The 17,819-nt window shown below is 50.3% G+C and overlaps 1 protein-coding gene across 1 annotated transcript in view; it reads left to right on the top strand.

Moving 5' to 3' along the window:
* Positions 1-317: 317 nt before the first annotated feature.
* RAD54L (RAD54 like) overlaps positions 318-17,819 on the top strand; it is a gene marked incomplete at both ends in the record, with an annotated part of 87,738 nt that continues 70,236 nt past the window's right edge. Inside the window, 3 exons of the mRNA XM_084265871.1 lie at positions 318-353; positions 974-1,113; positions 1,166-1,310. Of these exons, the coding sequence (XP_084121997.1) occupies positions 318-353; positions 974-1,113; positions 1,166-1,310 (321 nt within the window). The remainder of the gene's footprint in view (positions 354-973; positions 1,114-1,165; positions 1,311-17,819) is intronic.

Raw genomic sequence — 17,819 nt, 5'->3', positions numbered from 1 at the left:
CCGAGTACGAGTACTGGAACAAGTGGTCCAGGCCAGCTGTGAAGTTGCTGGAGTTCATAGACTGGCTGTTGGACAGGTAGTTGTCCTGCTCGGGGTCCTGGAGGACACTTACCACCGAGCTGGTGGTGGCTTCCACTTGCTGTACCAAGTTCAGAGTCTTGTTAACGCTGGGGAGGATCTGGGAGAGGAAAGTGCTCCAATCTTTGATGGCACTGATGTTGCAAATAATCATAATTGCAATGAGGAAAGAGATCTCCAAGCCCAGGAGATTTAGAAGAGAGAGAAAGAGGTGAGACTGGCTGTGCTTACACCGAACCATGTACCGCAAACTGGGCAGAGCAGGTTTTGCTGGGGTAGGTTTCTCATTTGCAAATTCTTACATGATCTGCTAGGGATGCATCCGTGCTACGTCGATCCTCACTCCTGGAAATTCCCACAGCAAACCCCTACGGGCATGAAGTTCCTTGGGAAAAAGTCGGTGCTGGAATGATGTTGATGGATATCATTTTTGTGCCTCGGCCGCCTCTCCCTGATGCTACTCACCGACGAAAACCGGGGAGACGGGATCCTGTAGGTATTTTCAGTCATCTGGAAAAGGAAGATAAATCGCCCTTCTCCAGCTCCTTTTCACAAGCGATGGTCCTTGGAGAGGCAGAACCCCCCCCCTTTGCCGTCCCACAGGCTCCGTGCAGGCGTGCGGTGCCGTGCCTCTCCCCGGAACGCTGCCCGAAGTGTCCACACAAAGAGACACGTACATCCAAACCCCTCAAAGTTCAGCTGCTCCGGGTGCGTGACGGAGCTGGTGGCACGCAGCTCCCGGCCGGGCCAGCCTGGCTTTCAGCAACTTCTTTTCCCGGCATCTCCTGATGGATTCCTTTAATAAAAAAGACAAAAAAACCCCAGTGAGAGACCGCAACGGCGACGGCGGGGAGCCCAGCCCGGTCTCCGGAGGGCTTTCGGGCTTTACCTTAAGGACTTCCCTCTGCGAGAGGACAGCTCCGCTCGCCTGATGATGCTCCGGCGGGTTTCATTCAGCGCCCGGCTCCCGACGGACCTTCCCGCAAACAGCGGCGGATCCGGCGCCGTCTGCGAGGCGTGCGGGCTGTGTGTGCGGTGTGTGCGTGCTGTGTACACACTCCTCCCCTCCCGTCCCTTCGCCCCGCAGCCCCGCTCGCTCTTCCCCGCCGCCCCGGAGCCGCCGGGAGCCCGGCTCCACGCACAACTCCCCGGCGTGCCGCGAAGCCGGCAAAGCCCGGCCGGGAGCGTGGGCTCAGCCTCCGCCGCTGCCCCCCGCCGACTTAATCCTTTCGGTGCCAAAAGACGTGCCTTGATCCGGCCGCTGGATCTTCCCAGGGAGGCGGAGGGGAAGGTGGGGAGCAGCCGGAGCGTGTGCGTGGGTTCACTGGCGGGGAGAGAGGGAGGGAGTTGGGGGGGGGCACGGCCGGCGCGTCCCAGCGGCAGCCCGGGCTCAGGCAGCGCTGGGGACGGGTCTGGTGTCCCCTCGGGGACGAGCCCCCGGCTCCAGCCTGGCCGTGAGTGCTGAGCACAGCCTTTGTCTGGGAGCTGCGCCGCCGGCAGAGAGAAATCCAATCGCGGGCGCTGCTGGGAGGAGGGCGGACATCATCAATCCCACCACCAGCATCCCAAGGGAATGATGCTCCCCGCAGCCCTGCTCCCTCTCCCAGCCAAGTTTTGATTCACAGAAAGCCCCGAGGATTTGGGGCTGAGCTCCCAAACCAGCTCCCCTCGCTGGTTAGCTGTCTGTGGAAGCTGGTAAGAGCCAGCCTGTCCCTGCTCACCTTGATGATGGGGTTAAACTGGTCCAGGTTCCCTATAAACACATCTCTACATCCGCCTTGGCTGTGGGATTTGACTGGGGTGCTGGCTTGGTTTGAAGGTACTGGGACTTATTTAAAGAGGAGGAGGAAGAGGAAATCTTGCAGAGAGGTAAATTGTCTTTCTATATTTGGAGGTGAAAATAAATCACAGCTCCATTTTTCACATCTACTTTTTTTAAATTTTTTTTTCCTTTGGTGCAGCTTCCCCATGTAAGAAATAGCTGTCACAAGGGCAAGGAAACCACCCCATTAGGCTTGAATTCAGCCAAATGGAGCTTCTGAGAAATAATAGCAAAAGATTAACTTTTTTCGTGTGCGCGTTGCCAGCCAGCAGCAACCCTGCCAGCTGCCTGGGGGCTGGAAGGGGATGGAATAAAATGGCAACATCTCTCTCTTACAATGAAATCACCAGGGCTCAGGTAGGCAGATTGTGCAGCTCAAGAGCAAGGAAAATGTGGAGGAAAAAGCTTTTCTGCCCCCCTTGGAGTGTTCACGCACCAGGTTGCAGTGATGCCTGTCCCACAGGACCATTTTACAGGGTCTTAAATTTCTTCTCACAAGTGACAAAGCTATGTCTTGTTATAGCAACACATGTTCTGCAGTGGGACACATCCTGGTGTCCCCCTGATCACGATGCCTGGGGTTGGAGCTGCCTCCAGAGCATGAAGCCTTAGGGATGCTTTGAGGGCCAGGGCAGAAGCCAGGACCTATGGGCAAACATCTCCTCTCTCAGACTCTGAGTCCTGCCACACCAGATTTTATGCTTCCAGGAGGGAAAATGTGGCAAGATTATGTATTTTAAAGAAACTCTTCAATGCAAGACAAGTTTTGGGCTCCACACAGGGGTACCACAGTGCAGTCTAGCTTCACCCTGGACCGGAGGCACATCTTTGGCTGGGGTCCCAAGGAGGAGAGGACAACCCCTGGGATGTGCCCACTGGTCCTTGGGGACTGAAGCTGCTCTGAAGCTGTATTTTCACCGCAGCTGTTTGGTGTTAGCAGTTGCCATGGCACCAGTGCATCAACCGGAGGGAAAGGGAGAGTGTCTGGTCTGGGCTGAGCCATCCCTGTGGCTTGCTCTGGGTGCCACCGAGCCAGGCACGCTGCCACCACGCTGTGCCCCTTTTATTCCCAGGAGGGGATGGAGCGGAGCGATTTGGGGCAAAGTCTTTGCAAAGGTGTTTGTGTGTGTGTGATTAACAAGAGGAACTGAGGGCAAAAAGGGATTTTCTGGCTCTGGAGGTCTTAAGGTCCTCACCACCTTCAAGTGCTTTAATTGCACCTGGGTTGGAGTCCCCAGGGAGCTGGGTCAGAGTCTCTGCCCTGTGTGATACGAGTCAAAACAGCCCAAACAGAGGAGGTCATAGGTGATGAGGGCTGTCTGAGTGAATGCCTGGACAGGGTTGCATGGGGGAGGCTGCCTCCCCACCATTAAAACCAGGATGGTAACAACACTTTCTTGCTTGCCATACCATCAGCCAACTGTTTTTTACTCCTTTAAAAACAAAAAGGAGAATGTACTGAGACCTGGCTGACTCTTTCCCCTGCCCAGTGCCTCACAAGTGCCAGCTGAAGCAGCCACAGTACTGAGCCACTTCTGAGCCCCTGCACCCCACTGAGCTGGGGCTGTCAGGGCTTCTCTGCCTTTGGGCACCCTTGGAAAGCGGGGACCCCCAGAGACCTACTCTCAGAGCCTGCCCAGACTGCTCGGCAGTTTGGCGGTTTGGATGCTGATGATCCTGACCCTGCTCCCCACGGCCAGGGGCTTGCAGCACATCTGGCACAGCTGGAACAGCTGGCACAGCTCTGTCTCCCACGCCTCACAGCCAGCTCTCCGGGAAATGCGTGGCAGTGAATCAGCACGTCGGAGGATGAAGCAAACCGTCAGCTGGTGGCCCTCTGCTTGTCTGGGGACAGCTGGTGACAGCAGCCCCAACCTCACCCCAGCCGGACAGGATGAAGGGCAGCACCCCTCCGTCTCCCAGACCACCGCTGAGCACTTCTGGGAAGAGGCTGGGAAAGCACTTGGGGGAGCTCTGAGGTCTGCTGCAGGCGCTGAATTAATTAAAGGGGCTTAAGGGTGAGAGAGAGAAAACTAAACCACCCTCCACCTTTTGCATTTCCCTTCACTGGAAGTAAAGGCGGCCTCTTCAATTCTCATTAACACCCATATCAATTCAAAGTGACTAAATAGATGCTTAATTGTTTGTTACACACCCTCTGCATCCTCTGTCTGAAAGGGAGGCTTTATTTCCACGATTACAGTTTCCATCCCATTACAGAGGGAGAAAGCACGAGGAAATACCAAAGTGTGGATTTTAATAACCTTATATTTCAAACTGTCTGTTATTAAAAAAAATATATAATGTTTGCATTTGCTGTGATGGGGGGAAGATTAAAAGGATTGCCATGGATTCCACTTAGGGAACACTGCTAATCATTTCAATAAATCACTTCAAATAAAAATCACAATCTCCACGATTCTACCCAAATGCCATTTGGCAGAGGGGTTGATTATGGGAGCAAAATGAATTTCAGAATTAGCTGCTTGTCCTAATGCAATTGGACAAATTAAATTTAGGGATACACATATATCCAATGGCATGGGTATCTCATGCAGAAGAGTGGTGTTTTGGCCCATGGGAACAAGAACAAATAATGTTGTAGTGGGTCAAGAAAGCTCTTGTCCCTCATGATGGATGCTGAGTGTTCGTTTCAGCTACTTCCTCAGTATTTTTATTTTATGGCTTACTCTCTACGTAAATCCAGTCAGAGCACTGGTGTTTTATTTCCACACAGGCAGGATCAAACTGACTACTGGGACATGCCTTTGATGCTGCTGGTGTCCGTGCAGAGATAAATACTCCTGCTCTGACACATTGCGAGTGATGCCCTGAGCAGACAGTCTGGTTTCTTCTCTGTGACTGGGACCAGACCCCAAGGTTTGTGTGGAAGGTGAAGCCTGAGGTTGTCCCACAGCCTGGCTGCTACACCACAGTGGGAGATCTGCCCCTGCCCACGGCTGTGTTGGTGGTACGTACAGGTTATGGAGGCAATGGGCTGCAGATGTGGCAAGGACTGTCAGGTGCAGAGTGAGCCCCAGGGTTGGGGAGCAGTGAAGGAGCTCATTGCTGAGAAGTGTGTCACAGCACAGGAAGGCTTTGTTCCAGAAAGTTGGCTGAGAACAAAATCAGGAGGTGCAGCTCCAGCCCAAGGTGTCCATCTGTACTTTTGAGCAGGATGTCTGTCTACTCAAGGGTGATTTTTCATTCTCAAGGGCTTTTTGGTGTCTGTCATGCCCTGGCTGCCAAGACAGCCCAATCCCCACCAAAGATGCTGCTGCACCTCTGCAGCGGAGTATGAAGCACAAAGATTTACACCCTCATTTGGCACAAGGTACAAGGGTCTCCACAGGACTTCTTCAAACCATTCAAATTTTAGCTATGCAGGGTGACATCGATATTCCTCTCTAGATGCTAGCTCGTGGGGCTGAGCAGCTCATAGAATCATCATGGAATCACAGAATCACAGAATCACTTAGGTTGGAAGAGACCTTTTAGATCATCGAGTCCAACCATAGCCTAACTCTGACTAGTCCCCCCCTAGATCCTGTAAGCACTTCATCTATACATCTTTTAAATTCCTCCAGGGATGGTGACTCCACCACCTCCCTGGGTAGCCTGTTCCAATGCCTGACAACCCTTTCAATAAAGAAATTCTTCCTGATACCTATCATGCCTCAGGCTCTGCAGCCTCCCCATGGATGAGGCATGCTGACCTTCATCCATCCCTGGGCTGGTCGGATGCTCTTCCCCATCTCCCTGCTATGGTTGTGCACAGCTGCTCTGCTACACCCTGGAGCAGCAACTTCATTTCCAAGCAAATCCCAGACCTGTTCCAAAGTTTTGTGGGCAATCTTCCTGCATGACCAGAAGTTGTGAAACACAGGCTTATCCCGGATTGCCATTCCTGGCATTCCTCTCACCCAGCAATTTCTGCTTGGAAAAAAACAAACAAACAAGGAACAGCAGCAGTTTTTAGCAGATGAATCAGAATGAGCTATCTTTATCTACCTATAAATAAGAACACCTTTTAAAAAATACTTTTTTTTTTTAGATGCTGTATTATTCATGCTCTCAAAGCTGAAGAAGTCCAGACTGTAATAACAAATGACATCCAGCACATGCCGCATTAAGCACGATGCTTAGGAAGACTCTTCCCTATCTGCTGCCTGGTAAACAAAGTGGGGTTTTAACTCTGCATGTGGCACCATCTCAACGGACAGCTTGGCTTATTCTACTTCACTTCCCTACCTCAAAAAATGTCAATGGGCTTGAGAGGCTGGAGGCATGCACAAAAATATCCAGCATTAAAAGCTTGCTTTGGGAAAGAAAAGGGAACATTTCTCAAGTAAACAAGTCCAGGCCATCAGGACTAATTGCCATGGTAGGGAGGTGGGAGGAGTAAATTATGTGTTCTCTTTCCATCCCTAGAAAGCACTGCTTGGCCACAGAACAGGTAAAAATAGCTGAAAATTATTTGCAGGTCTTAGCTATGGGTGATTCTGATACATGTGGGCCAAACAGAACAGGAAGGCTTCATCCCAGCAGGTGGAAAAATACTCTTTCCCACATCCCTCTCCACAGCTTCACTATCCTGAAATCCAGTGGGAAGGTGAGCCAGGCTGTTGGCATCCAACACCTCCCAAAGCCTCTCCAAGAGTTCTGGAGGGAGAAAGAAGCTGTCAGTCTCTATGTTTTCTGTCTTCTCTGCTGTCTACACCAGATATATAGAGCTAAAGTAAAAGAGTCACCGGCTGTTTCCTTCAAGCAAAATGCTGTCGAATCCATATGGATGCAAACCCTGCCTGAGTCTTCAGTGAGTGTGAAAGGGCATGACTGAGGCATTGATCCCCCTGCTAACACGTGGGCTCCAGGATGGAACTTCCAGTGTTGAAAAGTAGCAGGTAAGGTAGAAATGCAGAAATGAAATGAAATGTAGCAAGGCAATGAGGAAATCTTACCTCCTTGCTTAGGGACACAGGTCAGTGGTTGGACTTGATGATCTTAAAGTTGTTTTCCCATCAATCCAAATCCATGAGTCTGCACCCCCCTACAGACACACACCTGGGGGCTGGGGGTGTAGCTCTGCTGCTGTCTGTCCCCCACAAAGTCTTTGCTCTGGTGTTTCCTCCTCCTAGAGCAGGACCTGCTTCTATCATGGGACCTCTGAAGTCATGCTGATATTTCAGGTGCAGAGGAAGAGCTGAGTAGGGTTGAGCGTGTGAGATGCAGCTGGGTTGGCAGGCAGGTTACAAACACACTCTGTGACTCCTGATTAATCTGCCACCGCGTCCCAGAGGTGATGCAGAGCTCTCTTCTGCATTGCAGATTGTGCTCCCACCGTGCCCTTTCCCCACCATCTTTCATAACCCTTACCTGCCCTTTCCAGGCACCCACTCAGCTCAGCGTCACGCAGTGCATTGCATGCCCACTCCATACGTTGTCATCTGCTCCAGTTGTTTCTGTGTCTGCAGACTGCTCCTGTACTCAAAGTTGGGAAATCCACCCCTGGGGCCATGTCCTGGCCACCTCTGCCAGGCCAGGCACGCTGGTGTTGAAGGACATCCCTTTCTTGTGCTCCAATGTGATGTGTGCAGATGGTTGCTCACGGCTGAGACCATCCGGCTGCTATAGGTACGTGGGTGCTGGAACAGAGAAGAGATGTGGGGCACAACCTGGGCTGAAGGCTGGAACTGGATTATAGCACCCCACTTCCGCATTCAGGTCAGGGAAGATGAGAGAACTCCTCAGGAACTGCTGCAGCCCCGACTGAGTGGCAGGAGCACGAAGAAGCTCCAGCCTGGGCTGAGCTCTGCTGTGTCTCAGCAGGGACATTGCCTGGAGCACCCTGTGGTGCTCCACCTCGAGCGGCGACACTTCTCTTGTCAGCAGCAGACAGTCGTGATTGGCTGTGGCAGCAAAAATGCTCCCTTACTTTGGGACAGGATCAACTCAGGAGCAGAACCAGCGAAAGTCAAAAAATATGTGTTGACAAGTATGGAAACCACTGTTAACCCACCCACAACCAGAGGTGTGACCGCATCCCTTCCATCTGCATTTTGTGATGAAGTGATGCTCGCTGTATTTTAACAATGGGCTCGCCTGACGCTACCAAAGAGTAACTCAGCCAGGGAAGTGTTCCCTTCTAGGAGCTGAAACCCCAGGAGAAGGCTGGATTAAGACCGACAATTAAATTCATAATGAATGGGGAACGGTTTTGTTGCAGAGGCTGTTAACACACAGCCATGTAGTCCTTTGATCCTGCACTTTACTGCTATGAGGATATTAAACGTCCACTAATGTTCCATTAAATAGTCCAGAGCTCACCAAAGCTCTTGGCTTTCAAAAAAGTTGATTGCATTGCATGTTCTCCTGGCTGAACCTGCTGTTCTGAAGATGAAGCTGGTCTCTCATTAGCAAGGAGCTATGCAGTCAGACCTTGTCAAAGAACCACAGAATGTTAAGGGTTGGAAGGGACCCCAAAAGATCTTCTAGTCCTTCAGTGTCAGGTTATAGTTTGTCCTGGTGAATCCAACTCGAGTCTTCTTCACTGTATTTGGAGTTCACATCTTGCTCTGTCCCATCAAGCACAGAGAGCTGCCTACTCCCTTCTTCCCTGTAGCGCTCTTTGATGGTTGCGATGGACAGAGGCATCTATAGATTAGTGTAAAAGTGACCTTACATGCTTTATTTCTTTTGTCAGAGAGGAGAGAAAAACCTAAGCCACATTCACTAAGTCCATGCACATTTAGACATTTCAGGAAGAGCAGGTGAGGGGTGGAGCAGCAGCTCCTCTGTTCACGGTGCTGCTGAGCTGCGGTGAAATCACACACACAGACCTTGTCTCCAGATCGGGTCCCTGCTGAAGATGACCCTGGGATGTGACCTCTGAGGGAGCACTGACACTGAGATTTCTGTCTCTAAACCAAAGCTGGCTGTGGGGCTGTGCCCCAAGGGAAGGACATTCACAGTCAGACATTGTGAGCCTACAGTTCCCATCCTCAGCCATACGTGTCTGCTCTGTTGCCCTGTGCAACCACTGCCTCCTCATGTCAACAGAGCAAAAGCCTCACCTTTACAGAGCTGAATGCACCCTGTGCATTGCATCCCACTCCCAGCCCCGCTTCCCTGCCCCGAGGCATGCTGCACACAGACCTTCTGGCCTTAGATTAGTTTGGCTGTCATGTTTTTCCAGTGCCAGCCTCTGGGAAGAGAGCAGACAAGCAGCCCTCCATCCCCACTGCTGATGATTTACAGCCTTGCCAACAACTCCGGGGCTTCCAGTCACCACGTGGGTTAATGGCTGCAACCAGAAGACTTTGCAGTTTGGGGCTTTCCTGAACAACTGTCCCACAGGCACCTGAAATACAAGTGCCTTTCTTTGATTATTCTTTTGTCCCTCTCAGTCCAAGGTCAAAGCCAAGAACAATACAGACAAGCAATAGTAAAACACAAAAAAGCCCTCTGCAAACCCCCCTGTGGGGCTCCAGAGCACAAGTGTATTTTTATTCTTCCCTTGGCTTTCAGAGGGAAGCTGGGAACAGCACCTCTGTGTCACGGCCGGGGAAGCTGAGGCACATGGTGGCTGAGTACCAGATCCCAAACTCATTCAAAACAGGGACTAGGTCATCATTGGTTTCAAATGATGTTAATTCTCAGACAGCCAGGTGAGATGCCCAGTCCACTCGCTGTAAAGGAGCCTTCCTAGCTGAAAACAAGGCCGTTTCTTTAATGAAGGAATGAAGCAGTACTGGGAGGGAAGGATGTGTGGCAGGGGAGCAGAGCCTGTGCGAGGAGGGAGGGGGAAATAGAGAGATCTCATATCTGAGACCCCAGCATTAATTCATATGTTGATGAATGCCATAAATTAGATTGCAATCAGCCTGCATTCTCCGGGGACCTATTCCACACACCGAGGCAGAGCCGAGTCTGTTCCAAATCCAGAGAACTTCTGTAGACTATGAGCACGGTTCCTTCCTTCCCCACCCCTCAATAAATAAATAACGTTGGAAAAGAGGAAGGTATTAGCTGTGAATGGGTTTTAATTGAAGCAACGGTAAATTAATGTCATAATCTTTAATTAGCAGAGACGCTTGCTGGAAATGTAGTTTACAGGAAACTTGCTCCTTTGCTTGGAAGTCACTGGAAGGTCCTAGCGATGGGGTGAGAAGGGGCTGTGGTCTCTGCAGTCTTGTAAATAATTCATGAAGGCCCAGGATGAAAGCTCTTGGCTCTTGGGGTGAAGCAGCTAGAACAGGCAGAGGGTCTCACAGCAGATGCAGATCCCAGCTCCTGGCAAGCCTCAGACCAGCTTCTGGCTGCAACTAAGAATCAAGCCAGAAAAAATGATTGAAGTCAGATGATGGACGGGTTTGATGGTCTGAAGCTGCGGTTATCCATCACACACACAGCCCCTCGCCAGCTCCTGACCTTATCCTGAACCTCACCACTTTCTGCAAGCAATATTCCCTGTCCTTTTGTTTTATGCAATCTCCTGAGATCCTCTGGATCCCCTCCTCCTGCTGTCCTCCATGAACCCCGGCCCACGCAGGTCCCAGAGTTCATCTCCCAGTACAGCTGGCTTAGTGAAGGTGGGCTGGAGAGTTTTTCTGAGCAGGAAAGAGAGTAGACAACCGTTGTAACTGTTATTCCTCCTCCTACACGTTCTGCACTGCAGGATGCTCTCTCACCTCAGGACACTTTCCAAGCACATCGCTTTGGGAACAGACAGGTCACAAGGGATCCTGAGGCAATTCTGGGAGCAAATCACGAGTGGTTGAACCGGAGACATCCAGAGGTCCCTTCCACCCAACATGCCTTTGAGACTCTGAAACTAAATTACCCTGTCTGGAGCTCCCAGTGAAAGACATGGCTATTAGTCATGAGTGGTGATTAAGGACAGCTTTAGGTACAGAGACCCAGAATCAAATCATAGTGCTTGCTTCTCTGCTCATCTTCTCTCTGTTCATGCCCCACTTCTTGCCTGCTTCTGCTGGGATGAAAGCAAGTTTCCTTTCATCTCAATTCCTAGCAGAGCTAGAGTTGTCCCAGCAAAGGGAATGTGAGCTGGTTCTACTCCTGAAGTCTGTTGACATGTTGCTAAAAAAACCCCGCAATTGCCAGGATAGGAGGAAGGAAAGGAAATGAGATTATGTCTTTCCCTGCTGAAAACTTTGTGGGGTGTAATTGAGAGAGCAAATCTACCTCGGCAAATAATTGGTGCCAGCTAGAAAGAATTAGCTTGACATGTGAATCCCATGTTGGGTTTGTTAAACCAGTCACAAGAAACCAAGTCCTCTCCTGGTAAGAAACCTGCCCTTTCCTGAGGGCACTTTGCAAAGAAACTGCAGGGAAGGTGTTCCCTGTGCCCTTTAATCAAACACTGTCTTCAGACTTGATGCCAAGTGTGGAGAACACATCTCCCAGGCCTCAGTTTCTCCTTGATAACAAGGGAATGGCACTGAGGGTTAGCCTCTCTCACTCCCATAAATAAGGAGAAGGAAGCAAAGCTGAAGAGAGATGCCTTTCTGGACGCAGCAGGGAGCTCCTGTTTTCTTTCCCCTTCATTAAATGCCGTGTTTTCTGCTAATGAAGGGGCCATCCAGAGCAATAATGAAACTCTTCTCGCATCTCACTGTTTCAAATGCCACTTCCCCTTCCTGTGCTGAGATGAACCCAGGCTTCAGCAGCTCCAAGGGTGGGCGCCTCGCTGCTGCCTCACTGTTTCTCTAGCAAAATAAAAGCAAAATTAGTTCCCCACCAGGAACTGCAAAGCACCCATGCAGGGGGTTGTTTTGTTCATCCCCTTTTCCCCTACATCAATAACGCCTCAATCTCCTTCCTGCTGGGCTCTGTCACGTGCCGCCTTGCTGGAGAAGGGCAGCGTGGTGCTGCCGTGGAGCTCTAGGGCTGATTTCTCCTTGCATGGTCTGCCCTGTCTGTATTGCCTCCCTGCTGGGGCCCAGATGAATCTGTGCTTTGCATTCACCTTTGGGTTTGGTTGTGTTTCTATAATGTATATCATCACCAGGATACACCATCCCCAGGTACCCAGAAACCTCACATCTCTGAGGTTACCCAGGACCCCCAAGCACATCTCAGGTGCCCAGCATCCCCTCTCCATGCTAGAGGGGACTAGATAGAAAGTCCCCACAAATCTATGAGCAGCCTCACTTTTCTTAAAGGTTCAGCAGCCAGTGCCAGCCTCCTGCAAGTGCCTGGGAGCTGCACAGGCAGGCGATGCCCTGCAGAGCAGCATGACCAGCCAGAGGGTGCTACAGGAGACAAATGTGCCAGGTATCCCAACAGTCCCAGGTGTCTGCCCCTCAGATCTTTTTGATTTTGCACGGGGTGCAGCAGCCTTTCTGCCATGAGGATGGGTGGGGATAGCAGTGGCTTCTGGAGTGACTGTGCAGACACAGCGGATGGTCTAAGTGTCTCCTCATCTATCATCAACGAGAAGTTCAATTACAGCCTATTGGGGTTTTCTCGATTTGCCAGTTAATTAATAAAATCTGCATCGCAGATGAGTTCTATTTACATAAGAGCTGAAGGAGGCAAGTCTTCATCTTATTTAATAGCAGTGAATATTCAGATGTCAGATTAACTCATTACTCTCGGTGCCAAATTGTTATTTGCTCGGTTGTGTTTCAAAGATACTCTGAACTTCCACTTTCCTATTTCAAAACAGAGGCAGCAACAGGATCTTTGTTTTCTTTGGCCTTGGTTGTTTTTATTGAAACAACTTCCAATAAGCTGCAAAATTGTTGCTGTATGAAGGTAGGGCTCCCAAGCTAGAACAGAAGGTGCCTAAAGGGGCAACGACAGAGACCTATTGAGTCATGGACAGTACAGAGCTGGAAGGGAAGGACTGCTGTCTTTTCCTTGTAACTAAGTGCTTCTGAAAGCCAGCAGGCAGTAGATTTGACACAAGGAAGCACTTTTTCACATGGAGTGGGACTAGTTCAGGGAGGGATTCAACAAAGCATGGGGGAATGTTAAACCCGGTGAGCAGAGAATGGCTTCTGGCTGATGATGACCCTTGAACCACCAAAGCTGGGAAGACTGGGTCAAGGTCACTTTGTGCCCTGTTTCTGTTGATTCTTATGCAGCTGCTGCTCTGAGAAGGACCTGGGAGTCCTGGTTGATGACAGGTTGGTCATGAGCCAGCAGTGTGCCCTGGTGGCTAAGAGGGCCAATGGGATCCTGGGATGCATCAGGAGGAGTGTGGCCATCAGGTCAAAGAAGGTGATCTTCCCCCTCTACTCTGCCCTGGTTAGGCCCCACCTGGAGTATTGTGTCCAGTTCTGGGCTCCCTGGTATAAAAAGGACAGGAATCTCCTTGAGAGAGTCCAAAGAAGGGCCACGAAGATGATTAAGGGCCCGGAGCATCTCCCCTATGAGGATAAGCTGAGTAAGTTGGGGCTGTTCAGTCTTGAGAAGACTAAGGGGAGGGATCTAATTAATGTCTATAATTATCTGAAGCAGGGGATGCAGGGGGAATCAGCCAGCCCCTTTTCAGTGGTCTGTGGAGACAGGACAAGGGGCAATGGCTGCAAGTTGGAGCACAGGAAGTTCCGCACCAACATGGGGAAGAACTTTTACACAGTGAGGGTGACAGAGCCCTGGGACAGGCTGCCCAGGGAGGTGGTGGAGTCTCCTTCTCTGGAGATATTCAAGAATCGTCTGGACGCCTGTCTGTACAATATGAGCTGGGGAGCTGCTTTGGCAGGGGTTTGGACCCAATGATCTCTCGAGGTCCCTTCCAACCCCTATGATTCTGTGGTTCTGTGTTGATCTGCCTTTGAAGTTGCAATGAGCAACATCTTAAGGTGAGGACACCACTAGCCAGTCTACCATACAGAGTAACACAGCAGAGGAGAGAGCTTCCCTTTGGGTGTAATTCAATCTGACCTTTGTTTGTTAGTGCCTCAGCATTGTCCTTGTCTGATGAGCTGCTTGGAGGACTGAAGAATTAAGAGGCTGTGGAGGTGCCAAAAGAAATTAGGGAATATGATTGGGAAGGAAACCTGGGAAATGAACCTTGCTTTTTAATCAACGTACCAAGCAAAGCAGGGCTAATCAGCATTAATCAAGTAGAGCTCTGTTGTTAGATGGAGGCCCTGATTTAGAACAGGGGGCTCTACTAATGACCCAGCAGAAGCAGGAGAGTTTTTCCACCTAGAATTCCCTCATCCAAGACAGTGATTGATCTGCTGAACATGTATTGTTCTGCTTTCCCAACTGCACAGCAGCTCGGGCTCTGCAATCCTTTCTCCTATTTGCAGCAGAAGTGCTGGGTGGCCTCCTCTGGAAGCGAGTCACATGGCAGCAGCCACACGCCAGGCAACGACACGGCATCCAGAGGGACTGAGGCACTTTTGTTTTCATTATTCAAGCAGCATGTGGGCGTGCATGCCTCTGCCCTGGCAGCAGCAGGCATCGGGTAGGCAGAAACCCGCACCTTGTGAGAGATGCAGCTCCCCCGGAGCGCAGCCACCGCCCCACAGAGATGCTCAGCGAGCTCTGCAGGTGGTTTTGGGGAGGCTGAACATGGGGATGCTGAAATCAATTGCCTGGGAGGTGCCTTCAATTCAGTTCTTCTTAAGCCTAAATTGGACACCTACAACCTGAGCTATACTTAGTCTGGACAGCAAGGAACAAGTGCTGTGGGTCTGCTTTTACCTCCACAGGTTAGAGACTGCCCCAAAGGGGCCAAGGTGGCCATGTCTATGCCAGCAGCTAAGAGCCAGGCACTGTTCCATACTGGGTCATTCTCTCTCATCATTAGCTCTCCCTAGCACTGTTTTGGCCCATGCCAGTTAACACCATTGGCCAGTGACTGGGTGTAACTATGGGGACAGTCAGACCAGGGCCTGTTCCTGTATGGCAGCATGGATGAAGCCACCCAGCGCTGAGGAGAAGGGCTTTTGGCTAGATCCTCAGATGTGGGCACCTGTCACCCACCAGAACCAGGCCTGTTTTATTTAGGGTGCTGTGTAAGACAAAGGGCTGTTGTGTTGGATTCTGTCTTTCTAGGCAGTGGGAGACACTTCAAGACGAAAGAGGGGCAGGAAAATGGAAGATGTGGAGAAACTGAGGCACAAACCAGTTGAAGCACCTGCCTGGGATCAGTGGCAGAGCTATGACCTCTGTTTTCCTAGGATGCGTCAGGTCCCTCTCCACACCTAAATAAGTGGATTTCACCTTCTGAGGTCACATCCTGTGCTGGATTTCAGTAAGCATCACGGGTGCTGCCTCTGCTACTCTCACAATTATTTACCAATGATTACTGTCTGTGCTGTTAAGCCTGGGTGTGCAGGCAATAACCTGGAGGCTGAGCACAGTGGGGAGGCTGAGACACACTCTGCTTTCCAAACAAGGCAGCTATATTTTTTGGAGTCCTTGTTCCATTCCATTAGCCAAATCCTCCCCCTGCCTTGCCATCCCCGATGTTTGAAGTCTCAGGCATGAAAGCAAAGAGAAGTCAATCAGATGCACAGAGGCCTATTGGAGATAATTGCCAGGCTGTCTCCCAGAGAGTCTTCCCTGCTCAGCTGGGTCAGCTGGGGTGGGGAACATCTTAAAAGTGATGCCACCAACTTCTCTGTGATCTTTTCTTCCTTCTGAGCACAAATGGGCTGAGAACAGCTTCTGAAGAAGGCATGGAAAAATACAGTTGATCTTGAGGGAGTCGGGCAGATAGGCCTATTGCCTGCCAGGGAGGAAGGGGGGGCTGCATGAGCGGTGTGACAGCTGTGTATGTGCTCAGGAGGGTTTTTGAAGAGGTTATGAAGAAGTCAAAGTCAGGTTCTTCACATAGTCTTCATCATGGCTGGAGAATGAACAGCAATGTGCATCATCTCCAACAGCAGAGGTTCAGACTGGTTATATATATCCTCCTTACACAGCCCAGTGATGGGACAGGTGCCCAGAAGGTCCATGCAGTCTCTGACCTTGGAGTACTACTGTTAGACCTGAGCGGACAAAGACCTGAACAGCCTGGTCTGATCTCAGAGCTGACCCTGCTTTGGGCAAGTCAGACTTAGAGACCTCCTGAGCTCCCCTCCAACCTGAATTATACTACAAGCCCAAGAACACATCCTTCTCTGTACCCAAGGGGACAGAGGGAAAGAGGAGGTCGAGGGATTGAGGCTGAACACCAAAGAAAGCTCTTCCAGAAGTAGGGAGAGGTAAGTATGGATGTGCCTTGTCATGGAAAAGGGAGTTTAACCATCATTGGAGGTTGCTAGGAGCAGACAAGATGCATGTGGATCAGTGTGGGCAGACAATGTGACCTTCATGTGTGAGCCTGGGGCTCTAAAGTGACCTTCCTGCTCCTCAGTCATCCCAGCACTGAGCTGGACCTTCTTGAAGATGAGAGCTGCTTCTCTGCCTTTCACCTACAGCACCCTCGGGACCTTAAGGTTATCATGTCTTTCTCAACCTCCTCTGATCCTCTCCCCAGGTCTGCTGCCACCCTCACATGTTCCTTCCCTCAAAACCAGCACCAGCAGTGCTTCCTAGCAACACCCCCAACGCTTTGCACAAATCTTCACATCGCCTTCTAGAAGTTACCTGTGTGCTGCATTTTTTTCCAGGAATTTCCCCAGTGCTTTCTTAGGATGTCCCATGACATTTTCCAGGAATGACCCATACTGATTTCCAGGAATTTTGTAGGATACTTTCTAGAAATTTCTGCTTTGCTTTCTCTGGGTGTCCTGTGGTGCTTTCCAGGAACATACCACACGTTTCCTCAGAATTTTCCAGAGTTCTTTCTAGGAAAATCCATGTTGCTTTCCAGGAATTTGCCTTTAGCCTTCTAGGATTGTCCTCAGGTGCTTCCTAGGAATTTCACATGTTGCTTTCTAGAAACCCCCAGACCTTTTCTTGACATTTTCCTCAGTTGCTTTCCAGGAATCTCCCCTCTGCTTTCTAGGAAAATTCAATTATGTTTTCCAGGAACCTTTTCTTCCCTTTTGTGGAATTTCTCCTTTGCTTTTTTGAATTTTCCCAGGATGCTTCCCAGGAATTTTTTTGGTTTCTTCCAGGGAATATCTCAGCACGATTTTTAGGAATTATCAAATTGCTTTCCAGGACTTTTAAAGTTTCTTCCTAGGAATTTCCACATTGCTTGCTAGAGATCTCCCCTTTTCTTTCTAGGAATGTCCCATGTTGCTTTCAAGACATTTATCACGTTGCTTTCTGGGAATGTCCTAGGGTGCTCACTAGGAATTTTGCTAATTTTTATTTATTATCTCCCCCCCCAGAATTTTCTAGGATTCTTTGTAGGAAGAAGTCTTTGCTTTCTAGGAATTTTCTGTCACTTCCCAGGATTTTGCCAGGATGTTTTTGTCCTAGAAAACCCTTCTCTGTTGTTTTATTAGACCCCTTTTGGCTTCATGCCAGTCTTTTTGAGGCTGTTTTCTCAATATTGGCATGGGGAAGTGGCTGAGGTGGCTCCCTGGAGGCATTTTTCCTTTCTTTCCCCCTCTGCTGCCTTCTGTGTGGAAGTGTGCTTGTTACAGCAGCCTTGGGGGCAACTTCCTTGCTGTGTTCCTGTCATTGCTGTCTTTGGGGAGACCTCAGAGATGCAGGTTTCCTTCTGCCACTGCTGCCTGTGAGCCTCTCTCCAACTCCCTTCCTAAGCAAACACCGGTTTGCTGCTTGCTTTGGGAGGTGACCATGCCCAGAGCTGCTTGCAGTAACTCAGGTGTTGAAGCATCATTTGTTGAAACAGTGTTTGGGCCTCCAGGTTGCTGTTGTGAAGAGCAGGAAAGTCTTCTGCTTCAATAAAAACAGTGCTGAGGAGACTTCTGCCACATGATGCCGAGGTGGCTGCTTATCACTCCAGTCATGTCCAAGCTGCCCAGGTGGAGTGACCATAAAGCATGCTGAAGAAGGCAACGGGATCAGCAGG

This window comes from Gallinula chloropus (assembly GCF_964237585.1).
Source record: "Gallinula chloropus genome assembly, chromosome: 6".
Taxonomy (NCBI): domain Eukaryota; kingdom Metazoa; phylum Chordata; class Aves; order Gruiformes; family Rallidae; genus Gallinula; species Gallinula chloropus.
The sequence above is the reverse complement of the archived record's forward strand: the minus strand, read 5'-3'. Positions and strand labels throughout refer to the sequence as shown.